We start from the raw sequence: 12,479 nt of genomic DNA, 5'->3' as shown, positions 1-12,479 counted from the left end.
GTGTGTGTGTGTGTGTGTGTGTTAGGGGGGGGGGGGTGATTTTGTTTTTCACTTTAAATGCTTCTTCTACCAACCAACACCTGACGATCATGATGGCTGTGCACAGGGAGCTTTGTTCATAGAAAATAATTAAGCTTTTACCCCAGATTTTGTTTCTTATTTAATACTCTACTAATTAAGAAAACCAACAGGCATTCAGTGGTTTTCAGCCCCCATATATTGTCCACTTTTCCCATTTAGTAATCCAGCTATTTGATATGTTTAATTGTTATTTACAACATATATTGCACGTCTGTTCATCCTGAGGATCTCCTCAGTCGCTCTCCCTGAGGTTTCTACCATTGTTTTCCCTCCGTTACAGGTTTTTTTTTGGGGGGAGTTTTTCCTTAGATGATGTGAGGGTCTAAGGGCAGAGGGATGTCGTATGCTGTAAAGCCCTCTGAGGCAAACTGTGTTTTGTGATAATGGCTTTATAAATAAAATTGACTTGAATTAAAATTTACAGGATGTACCCAGACAAGATGTTGACACATTCTGAATTTATCATATAGACGGATTAAAAACTAACATTCTGTCTTCTGCTCTCAGGTACAAGTTGGCATTTTCCCAGAGTCGTATTGCGAGCTACCTGTTTGATGGAACGGGCTTCGCACTCATCAATAACATTGAGAGGAGGGGCAAATTTGGTGTCGTCACAAGATTTGATATCTCAGTACGAACCGTCGCAAACGATGGCGTCCTTTTTCCTCATGGTCAATGGGGTAAGTCTGAAGACTGTTTAACCCTTTGGAACCTGGATCGACATCAGTTTTCCTGTACTGCGCTCAGATACCTCTCATGAGCTATTTGACCCTTTGACACCTGAGTAAACTGGTTTGATTTCTTTAAAAAAAAAAGGAAGTGAAAAAAGGGCATTACCACCATGACAAAAATATCAAATACATTAGGTTGTGATTTGCTTGTGATAAAAGTTAGACTTGTGTTTTTATTTCAATATTAAAAAATGTCTTAAGGTCTTTTGTGGTGAGGTTAAAGATACAAGCACATCTAACCATTTAAAAGCTGAGCATGTTGAAAACAAAAGAACAAAACATAAAACATAATAAAAAATAGAAAACAAATACATACTAGATATTTTTTGTCATTTAAAAAAACTTGGTCTTTTGTTTTCAATATGCTCAGCTTTTAAAGGGTTAGATGTGCTTGTATCTTTAACCTCACCACAAAAGACCTTAAGACATTTTTTAATATTGAAATAAAAACACAAGTCTAACTTTTATCACAAGCAAATCACAACCTAATGTATTTGAACTTCTTCTTTTCAGGATAAATACTTCCTGTTAGAGTTAAAGAACGGCTTCCTGCGCCTTATGTACGACTTTGGCTTCAGCACGGGGCCACAACTTTTGGAGAATAACTTACCAAAGCTGCAAATAAATGACGCACGATACCACGAGGTAGATTTTCTCTTCACATTCAATTTACAATTTTAATTTGACCTTGTAAAAGAGTGATGTGTTGCTGTGACTGAAATGTTGGGCTGTGTGCACAGGTGTCGGTGATTTACCATCAGTCAAAGAAAGTTATCCTACTAGTGGACAAAAGCCACGTAAAATCGATGGAGAATCCAAAAACCACGCTGCCTTTCTCAGATATTTACATAGGTGGGGCTCCGACAAGCGTTCTTAAATCCAGGTGAGTGAAAGCCGAACACTCAACACCACAGAGCTCTGTTTTCCAGCAACCGCATGTGTAGACCAAAACACTCAAAGCTGAACTGAACACCTTTTGGAAGCCCCAAGAGGCAGCTGAAAGCGATAAAATTCTGCCTTTGCTGGATGACACAGTTGCTATAAATGCTGCGTGAACGGATTTTTCCCCGACTTCTGTGCAGGGGAACAAGCCGTAAATGCAGTATTGACATACAGTATATCACCTTATAAAATTATTATAGCGAACGTATTTGCCAACAGATGTTATTTACACATCCAGCAGGCGCAGAGCAACATTAGGCATTTATATTTCTGGCCACCTGACAGATACAAGTCCAATATTTACTCTCCCTTTAACTTTTATTGGTCTCAACCAAATTTCAGGAGAGATATCTGCTTTATAACTGCTAAATGCTTCTCTCTTTCACCAGCTACTCAGTAACTGTGTCTAGTTTAGCAGAGCTTTTTCACTGAACACAGTATGTTCATGCAGTTTAGTGGAGCTGCCTTTATAGCTCGATCAGGCCATTTGTCTAAAATACTGTCTTTGTCCCAGTATACAAGCAGCGGGGGGGAAATCTATATATTAATGGAAGTATGTCTGACTCCACCAAGGCAGGTGGAGATATGCTCCCTCTCAGCTAGTTGCAATACACCTATATTATCTATACAGTCTATGATATAGACTGAATCACAATCACAACATTTTATTTACAATAACTTCAGGGTGAAAACTACTGTGTCATGTACATATAATCAAACAGCGCTGAGCAAACTCCGCTTTCATTGATGGTTTTAAGCCACTTAAAAAAAACAATATCAGTGTAGTCTATGCTATATTTAGAATATTTTCATCGCTTTACCTTGCTGTAAGACAGTCCTTACAGGCAGGCATCATTTTACGTGATTTTACTCCACGGAATGGCAGAGTTGCTGGTCTACCGCTGCCTCCATCAGCTGTTGTGGAAGGAGAAAATACTCAAATACTGTGTACAAATTATACTGATTTTTTTGGGGGGGTGGGGGGTTGGTCAAAGTATGATTTGCACGGGCCGCCTGGTGGCTCAGTGGATAGAGCGGCGCCCCATGTGCAGAGGCTGTGTCCTCGCTGCAGCGGCCGCAGTTTCGACTCCGGCCTCGGCCCTTTGCTGCATGTCTCCCCCTCTCTCTCTACACCTTTTACGCTTACACTGTCCTGTCGATTAAAGGCAAATAAAACGCCCAAAAACACAATCCAAAAAAAAAAAAAGTATGATTTGCTGCAGCCACAGCAGGACATTGCTTAGCTTCTGTGCCAGTGTTGTGGGACTGCTGTTTATTCATCAGAGGAGGGGGGTGGCTGGGATGTGACTTTATTTAATTAAACTAATTATAAAATACTACCTTTGTAAGTTATATTTCCCTTGCCTGACTTGTTTTGCAGCACCCCTTTCCCCCTCATAAGTAAAGAACAGTCCCTATTCATAAACACCATGGGAGTAAATACTATTTAAAGACATATTTTATGTTGTAGAACAAAATGTGAAAATCTCTTTAGCATGTGTTTACCCCAGACCTTTTTTCAGGCATTTCAAAAAATCCATTGACTTAAAGACGAGGGAACCGAAAATTGTTAAACTTCTGCCTTCAAGTGGCCAAAAAGTCTGTGATTCTTCTGTGATATTTAAAAATAAACATTGGATTTCACTGTAGAGTTTCAACTCATGACATTTCATGTTTGTCAAAGACGTCCTTGTGGTAGCTATACCAAAATCTGGGGCAAACAGGTGACCTGGAGTCTAAATATGTATAATCCACTGTCTAGTCCGGTGTAGAATTTCACTATAAGATGGTGTATCACCACAGGCCTGAGCTGTCTGCTGTCGTAGGCCTGAAAGGCTGCGTGAAAGGTTTCCAGTTCCAGAAAAAAGACTTCAATCTGCTGGAGGAGCCCGGCACCATTGGCATCAGCAGCGGCTGCCCAGAGGAGTCTTTTGTAAGTGCTACCTCTACCACTTCACACACTGTCACTGATAATGCACCGCATATGTCTCACCAGAATCAATGCCAAATATGGATGAAGGACAGTCTCAAAATGACTGAAACACACATCTGCACACAAGCCCTCAGTTACAATTGAGAAAAAATAATCAGGTGTTTCATGTTTCACTTTGCTCAATCAGTATTCCCATCGGGGATCACTGAACTGTGCACTGAACAGAGAATGAAAGGTATGAGGCGATGAAAGTGAGATGTGTTTTCTTTGTGACAGATGTCCCGTAAAGCCTATTTCACTGGAGAGAGCTACCTGGGATCGACAGCAAAGATTTCACCCTTCAACAACTTTGAGGGTGGACTCAACTTCAGAACGCTGCAGCCCAGCGGACTCCTGTTCTACCACAGTGAAGGGGTACACACTGATCTTTGTTTTCATACACATGGGCAAAAAATCACATTTTAGTTTCATTTTGTCATAAAAAGACATCAAGAATTTACCTGGGGTATTTTTGTAATAATTCGTAAATGTGCCGTTACTTTATTTTGTCCCCCTTCAGTCTGATGAGTTCAGCATCTCACTGGACAACGGAGCCGTTGTGCTCAACAACAGAGGCACAAGGGTTAAATCACACAAGAAACAATACAATGACGGAAGGACACACTTCTTAGTGGCCTCCGTAAACAACCAGAAGTGAGTATTCAGTTTCACAGTTGTTGTGTCCAGCCAACAGCTGTTCTATTGTCCACCATTATGTCTTTTTTTTTTAAGTTTAACCATCTCTGCATCCTGTTTCCTCTCAATTGTATGATGTTGGACTTAAATTTAGACACATGGAAACGTAGTTCTCCATCTCTGTAAGATTTTTCTCAGGATTACTTAATTGCTTAAACCATATGAGCCTCTATGTGAAGAGTTTTATTTGATTATAGCAAGTTTTTAATTTGGTCTTTCTGGCATATTTATTGTTGAAAATGAATGCAGACTATGAGTTGCTTTCATCCACCCATTTAGAATCTTATCACTGGATTGAATGGGCATTGTCAGTGGTTATCAATATGGGTTAGAAAGGGCCTGCTACATCTTTTAGTTGGTTCACACAGCTGTTAACCCTTAAAATGTTTTTTATCAGGTGTCATCTGGAGCAGTTTTCATTAAAGGTGCCAAAACTATGTAATTAGGTTAAAAAAAGATAATGGTTGGGGTTTAAATAACCAAAATGTTTGTCCTGTAATGCAGTAGCACAAACTTAACATATTTCATCTAAAATAAATCAGCACTGACTTCTGGTTTCACACAGACCATGAACCTTGGTCTCCTGGGTGAAAGCCTTATGTTTATTTGACCCATCCATCACACTAACCTTCTCCCAACATAGACTTTCTCACTCTTTATACTAACGTTATGTCATCTGACTTCCTTAATTGCTCCTGTCATAATTACTGCAGCTACTAGGCATCGGCGCCTAATAATTAACATAGTCATTAAATGGGTTAATAACGGCATTCTGAACCTACTAGTAGGTGTAGCAGCCTACTGCCCATATCTTACATGAGGCTGATACCCATTCAATCAAGTGATAACATTCAATGTTTCAGCTCATTAATTCTCGATGCCTCAGACTTACAGTAAGTATGAAGTTTGAAAAGAAGGTGCACTGGTAACAAAAGAGAACACCAAGCATCACAATTTAATGACTGACTGGTTGAACTATTCACTTCAGGTATTCACTGGTGGTAGACGACAAAGACAAGCAGGAGAAGAAACGTCCGGCATCTGCCACACGATCCTCATCGGGTCCTGATATAAAGACTTTCTACTACGGAGGGTCTTCGAGCAGCAGCTTCAAGAACTTCACAGGCTGCATCAGCTACGCCTACATCAACAGGTAAATCACCACTGAACCTTCACTACAGCCGAGAGTAAGACTGATTTGTCCAACTGGCTATAAGAGGCCAAATTCCTCCCTTTGTATCTCTCCAAACTGCCACAGACAGCTTTGTAATCAAAGATTTGGCTCTAGATGCTGCGTAGTTACTCTGTCTCCCTCTATCCGAGGAAGAGACTCACAACGACAGCTGAGAGCTGAGTAGTTAAGGATATGAAGTTTGTTGCTATGGAGACAGGCTGGTGTTTTTAGAGGGTCTCTTCAGCCCTACCTCCTCCTGTCACTCTTTCTGCATGTATTTCTGTAGACAAGACCGGGACATTGAGCCTGAGGACTTCCAGCGATACACCGAGAAGGTCCAGACCTCCCTGCAAGACTGTCCAGTCCAGCGTCCCCCTGCTGCTCTGCTGTCAAGGAGCAGGGAGCACACTTCTAGAGCCAAACAGAAGGTAGGACAAAACAAAAAAGGAGCTGGAATGCTGTCTTTAATGCCTCAGGCATTATGTTTTTGGGTTGTCCATCTGTCCACCTGTCTGCCTGATTCTTGTGAACGTTCTCAATTTTTTCATATTTGTCACAAACATTCACTTGGACTCAATAGATTAGATTTTGGTGGTCACAGGTCAAAGGTCAAGGTCACTCTGACCTTTCATCCGCCCTCATGAGCACGATGTCTAAAGAACGGCTTGAAGGAATTCCTTCAGATTTGGCTCAAACTTCCATTTGGATTCAACATTAGAATTTGGTGGTCAAAGGTCAAGGTCTCCATGACCTTACATCCATCTCATTCTTGTGAATGCGATATCTAATTAGATGATTCCTTCAAATTTGGCACACACATCCACTTGGACTCCAGAATGAACGGATTAGATTTTGGTGGTCAAAGGTCAAGGCCAAAGTGACCTAACATCTGTGTTATTCTTGTGAACATGATATTTCAGGAATGCTTTGACTGAATATCTTTATATGTGGCACAAACATCCAGTTGGACTTAATGATGAACTGACCTCACGAACCATGTTTTTGGCCATAACTCAAGAGTTTGTGAGCTATTTATGACAAAATTTCACACAAATGCCTCAAATGCTACAAAGATGAAGTGATGACATTTTATATCCAAAAGGTCAAAGGTCATATTGACATTATATTGTTTTACAAAAACACCTTTTTTGGCCATTTTTCAACTTCATAACTCAGTAACAGAGGGGGAAAAATTGTACAGATGTTGAACTGGTGACACTAATCTTGGGTGCACACCTTGAAACTATGCTGATTGCACAGATCTTCACAGAGGCGTACCTCTGCAGGGCCGTAATTCTAGTCTGATGATCTGTCCTTCTACATGTGGTTGCAATAATTTCCTGACATTCAATAAACACTCTCATAGGTTAGTAGGGAGAAGTCCAACCTCCCTTTGGGCCTGATGGAACTGAGGAGTGAAGAGCAAGAGCCATCAGAGCCGAACATCGAGCCCTGCTATCTCTCCTCAAGTCCCAGAGCGACTCGCCAAGCCTTCCACTACGGCGGCGTCGCCAACAGCAGGCATCATTACACGGACCTCCCAGACTCCTTCTCTGAGAGGTACGTCAAGCGGAGAACTCTTAACAAGTAACCTCAAGGTCATTTTTGCTCAAACACTCGCTCTGCACATGCACTTTCAAGGGTTTCTTTGTGTTTGCACGCTTGACTTAATGCATCTACCACCTCCCAGGTCCCACTTGTCCTTGTCCCTAAAGACGCACTCATCCTTTGGCCTCATCTTTTATGTATCTGACGTCCAAGAGGACAACTTCATGGCTCTCTTCCTTGCCCACGGGAAGCTCGTGTACACCTTCAACGTAGCAGACCAAAAAGTCAAAATCAGGAGCGAGGAGAAATACAATGATGGTGCATGGCACAATGTAAGTCTTTCCATCTGTCAATACCGTATGTACGCATGGGTGGATGCGTGTTTGGTTATGTGTCAACAATTTCCACAGTGACAACCTCCTCTCTTCTCCTGCTAAAGGTTATTTTTATCCGTGATGGGAGCATGGGGCGCTTAATAATTGATGGGCTCACAGTGCTGGAAGACAGAGCTCAGGGAAGCAACGTCTCCTGGCATGTCAGCAGTCCCCTTTATGTTGGAGGTGTGCCTCCAGGGAGAGCCCAAAAGAATATTCAGGTATGAGTTAAAGTTTATATGAAAGACTTAACAATAAAAACATACTCAATGTGGGTCATATGAAACACGTGAATTTTCTATCAAGGTATGTAGCTCTGAATAGCCGAGTAAACTCTCACAAAGCTCTGTATTTTATGACCTTTTAGTGTCCTCTGGAACATATATGGTCATACCAGCGGACTGCGCCACTAGTTCCCACAGACAGCAGGAAACCACATGCTGACCCTGTCCCCCTTAGAACTCAGCAGGAAGTCCTCTTAACATTTAAAGGAACAGTTCAACCCAAAGTCAAATATACCGGTTTTTCTCTCTACTGCAAGTGCTATTTATCAATATAGATTGTTTTGGTGTGAGTTGTCAAGTGTTGGAGATATCTATATCTATAGATAGATAGATAGATAGATACCAACCGACAAACCATATTTCACAGTTTGCTTCACAGTTTTAATAAATGGTGTAATTTTTCAATGAAATCAAACCTACTTGTAGTTTTTGGGGTTCGGAGGATATTTGAAATTTATACAAAACACAAGCATTTAAAGTTGAAAGTCCCTCCCCTGAGCCAAATCTAAAAACATCATTCTCTCCCCAGTCCTTAAAAAAATATTTAAAGTGGCGTCCCTGTGCCACCCCTTTCCCTCTCATATATAAGGAGCAGTCCCTAATTTCTTCAGTGTTTTCTTCCAAAAATTTAAACCACTTAAGTATGGAGCTCCCTGTTATTTTTTAATAATAATGATAAGTAAACCTTCTGATTTGCGTCTCCATGTGTGTCCCTTTAGAGGAACTCTGCATACAGCTTTACCGGCTGTTTGAAGAACCTTCAGCTGGATGGACAGTGGCTGTCCAATGTGGCGGAGACTTTTGGGGTCACTCCATGCTTCGAGGGACTCTCCGAGGCAGGGACATACTTCGCAGAGGCAGGAGGATACATCGTGTTGGGTAGTAGTTTTTTTTTATTTTTTTATTTCAAGACGGAAGGAATTAAACATTTTGGATACATAGGTTTGCACAGTGTTGATTTTTTTGCAGTCTTTTTTTCCCAAATTTAACACCAAGTACATCTGGCAGGATCGGCAAGTGTTTGCACAGTGAACATCTGTTAGATTACATGGCTCATTAGATTTCCTTTTGGAAAACTCCCAAGCACCCCCCCTGGTCTTTCACCATCCCATGTGCATGGAGTTTGGCTGCACGAGGGAACATGATACCCTCTGTGCAACTGTGGTGAAACTGTGTCTCTGCTGAGGACGGAGAGCAGAGGACTGGGGAGGGGGAGGTGAAGGCCCCAAAGAACATGCGAACTGAGCTGCAGCTGTCGAACGAGTAGAGTTATTTCACACGTGCACGCACCACAGAGAAACATGGCTGGTTAACGCAGCAAAAAAAAAAAACGTGAGGCCCGCGGTGGATAAGGTGCCCAGAACTCACTTCATCTTGCTTTCTGTGCTTCTTTTCCTCAGATGAGACATTTAACCTCGGGCTGAGGTTTGAGCTGGTGATGGAGGTGCGCCCCCGTGTGGCATCCGGGGTGCTATTGCATGTGCGCACAGCAGAGGGCTTTTTCACTATGTACATTCACCAAGGGGCGGTAAGTCTTTGGTTAAATCACCTTTACATATTTAGGTAAAATCATGTGACTCAAACATGGATCTTCTGTTCAAAAGTATGGATACAGTGTTGGTGTGTGTTTCCAGGTGGTGGTTGTTGTGAACGATGGGACTCATGAGTTCTTCACAAAGGTGTCACCGAGACAGGGTCTGTGTGCCGGCAACTGGCACAAAATCACTGGTGAGGATTTCCTGAATAACACCCCTTAAATACATTAAAGAAAAACAAAAAGGGATCAGAGGAACACTGATTGGTTTACTGATGTCTTTGTTAAGAAAAGTTTTTAAATATGGTCAATATCTGAATCTGAACAGATCACATTCAAAACATTTACATGATGTTAGAAAAAGTTGAATTCTTGTGTTAGTGCAACTAAAACTGTACTTTTAAAACACATGTAAAGATGTAAGTTTGATTGAGATCGGACGAAATTGAATTTCTCAAAATTGGACTAACACACCCAAAAAATGCAGTTGGAAATCAAGCTATCCTGCCATGTTAACACCTCAGTCGAACTTTAGCTGGACCATGCTCCTCATTACCGAGCCAGCCTCCATCTGTGGTTAGAGATAGGGACTGTTTGTTATTTATGAGGGGGGAAGGGGTGCTGCAAAACGGGAAAGGCATTTAAAAACTGTGAGCACTGAACAGAGGCTTGTTTTTTTTAAAAAAAATTTTTAATTATGGTATGAAAGTAGTAATTTATACTTATTTTAAATAAAAAAAAGGTCATCCCGCAGCCACCCCCCTCCTCTGGTAAAGAAAGTACAGTCCCACAACACCAGCACAGAAACTAAATGATGTCCTGCTGTGGACGGAGCTGCAGCAAAACATATTTTAGCACCTAAAAAACTCAATACTAGTTAAATAGACCTTCATATACACAATAATCACACTAAATGTGTCATAATTATGATATTAAAGCTCCCTGATTAAGAATCACAACAGTAAGCCACAGGGCTTTTATAGTATTAGTTCAGTTACTAGCCCGGACCATTATTTTCTTAAACTCCTGAACTCAACAGGCTTATATTTGGGACAGGTGTCTATATGGGATGGGCTTTTAATTCCTTTCACATAAAACTGTTGCTAAGAAAAGATAGAAATACAATCAAATAGTTTCTTTAAACCCCTTTTTGCCTCTTTCGTTCACTCTGCCAGTATTACTTTTTCTTTGGTGCTCATAGTTTCAGTAAAATCAACTGAATGATTAGATTGTAGAGAATTTAACCACGCTAGCAGTGTGTGTAGCATGTCCATACTGACAAAAGTTTTAACATTTATACTTTATTTAATGAATTTAAATTGTATGTATATTTGTATGTGTTATCTAAGCAGTTAACTGGCATTATCTCCAGCAGTTAGCTAAAAACCCGGTTTTGTACATCCAAAGAACTTAAAGAATGAACTGCATAGTAAGGGAGCCTTAATTGAGACAGGACTGTATTTGTCAAAATGTGTAACCACAATGGGTTAATAAAAGGGACCCTGCGTCTTATTGGTACCAGACTTATATTTGGAGTATTATGGTATAAAGTAGAGTTTTTGGCTAAACTAAGGCATTCTATCTTGCTTTATTTCAGTAATCCGGGATGCCAATGTTGTTCAGCTGGATGTGGACTCTGAGGTAAACCATGTGGTGGGACCTCTGAACCCGAGCCCCACAGGTACCAAGAAGCCGGTGTTCATCGGTGGTGCTCCAGGTGAGCCGGGAAACACAATTCTGATTTTTTTTTCTCTTATTCTAACATAGCACGTTTTTAATCATGTGATGCACTCCTCTTCCTTCTCAGATCTCTTCCTCCCAGAGAGTATCGCCACCAGGGAGCCCTACGTGGGCTGTATGAGGAACCTGACCATCAGTAACAGCAAAGTGAGCTTCAGCAAAGCCGTCCTGGTCAGCGGAGCGGTCAGCGTCGGAACGTGTCCGGCAGCATAACACTAACCATCACTATCCCCAATTCAGCACTGACCAAATTAAAATCTCTCTCTCTGTTCGACATAACCACAAGGAGAAGTATTGTCACCGTTCATTCACTCTGTCAGATGTTCGTCCTCATTTCTTTGTTTTACTGTAATGCGTCATTTCTTGTTTATTGTTTTGACCGAAAACGTCTCATGCCAAGATTACGACCAAATTTCCCAAATTGTAGAAATCACCGAAAAGAAACTTAAAAATTTACAAGAGAAAATGACTACATTTACAGTTCAGATTAATTTTTTTTTTACAGTGCATAATGTGAATGAGACACTTAATGTTAATGTGTTTTGTATTTCACCAGCCCCTCTTATAATTACAATGGCACAATTTGTACGAGCTCATGTTCAAAAACTTTCCTTTTTGTACGGTTTAATTTCTGATAAATAAAACATATTTTACAATCATGTGAGTTTGGCTTTTTTCTCTTGTTTATCTGTGATTTTGATGTCGATTTGGAATGTTGTTTGGATTTTTGTTACAGTGACACAGAGACAGTGACACCTAAACAGAGCTGCTACATTAGAAAAAAAGACTGATAGACATCTAAAGTCTATCAGCTATCATCCATGACTAACATAGAATGCTATATAATTAAAACAGGATGGGCTCTGCCAGTTTATAGCACTTTACAAGGAAATTACTTCTTCACACTTTCCTATTGTAAAAGCTACATATATTCTATTATTTTTTTCTCTATTTTTGTGTCTTGATATCAAATACCAGTTGCAGTAAATATGCAAATACTGCCCTCTACTGCTTATTTAGTGAATTTTCCAACCATATAGCAAATCATGAGGAAAAACAACTGAGAAGCTGAGACATGTGAAATCTGATATTTTGACTGTATACAAAGCATTTCTTCAATCAATACTAATTAAATTAATAGTTTTCCTTGTTTGCTATGCCATAAGTGGGCTATTTATCATTGTACAGCCAAAGTTAAGTGGCGTCTCTTCTCATATACATTTAAATTGGCATATTTTACAAAATGTGTCTTTCAGGGGACTTCTTTTAACAAGTAAACCAATTACAAATCTTATGTGCATTTGAGGAGTTAAATACATGACATAACTAGCACCTGAATCCCTTCAAAAGGGAAGCAGTCAGAGAGAACACCATCTACCTCACACAATTAAAAAAAGCTGTAA

At 40.5% G+C, this 12,479-nt stretch overlaps 1 protein-coding gene across 1 annotated transcript in view; it reads left to right on the top strand.

The window, feature by feature from the left end:
• Positions 1-11,735, top strand: part of lama4 (laminin, alpha 4) — a 41,404-nt gene extending 29,669 nt beyond the window's left edge. Inside the window, 17 exon segments of the mRNA XM_042503348.1 lie at positions 589-742; positions 744-761; positions 1,326-1,457; positions 1,553-1,695; positions 3,558-3,687; positions 3,964-4,101; positions 4,247-4,380; positions 5,411-5,575; positions 5,883-6,024; positions 6,963-7,156; positions 7,287-7,476; positions 7,584-7,739; positions 8,522-8,681; positions 9,203-9,330; positions 9,437-9,530; positions 10,934-11,053; positions 11,144-11,735. Coding sequence (XP_042359282.1) covers positions 589-742; positions 744-761; positions 1,326-1,457; positions 1,553-1,695; positions 3,558-3,687; positions 3,964-4,101; positions 4,247-4,380; positions 5,411-5,575; positions 5,883-6,024; positions 6,963-7,156; positions 7,287-7,476; positions 7,584-7,739; positions 8,522-8,681; positions 9,203-9,330; positions 9,437-9,530; positions 10,934-11,053; positions 11,144-11,289 — 2,344 coding nt within the window. The 3' untranslated portion in view covers positions 11,290-11,735.
• Positions 11,736-12,479: the final 744 nt, after the last annotated feature.

Source organism: Plectropomus leopardus, chromosome 16 (genome assembly GCF_008729295.1).
Source record: "Plectropomus leopardus isolate mb chromosome 16, YSFRI_Pleo_2.0, whole genome shotgun sequence".
Classification (NCBI taxonomy): Eukaryota; Metazoa; Chordata; class Actinopteri; order Perciformes; family Serranidae; genus Plectropomus; species Plectropomus leopardus.
Note: the sequence above shows the minus strand (reverse complement) of the source record. Positions and strands in the feature narration are given on the sequence as shown.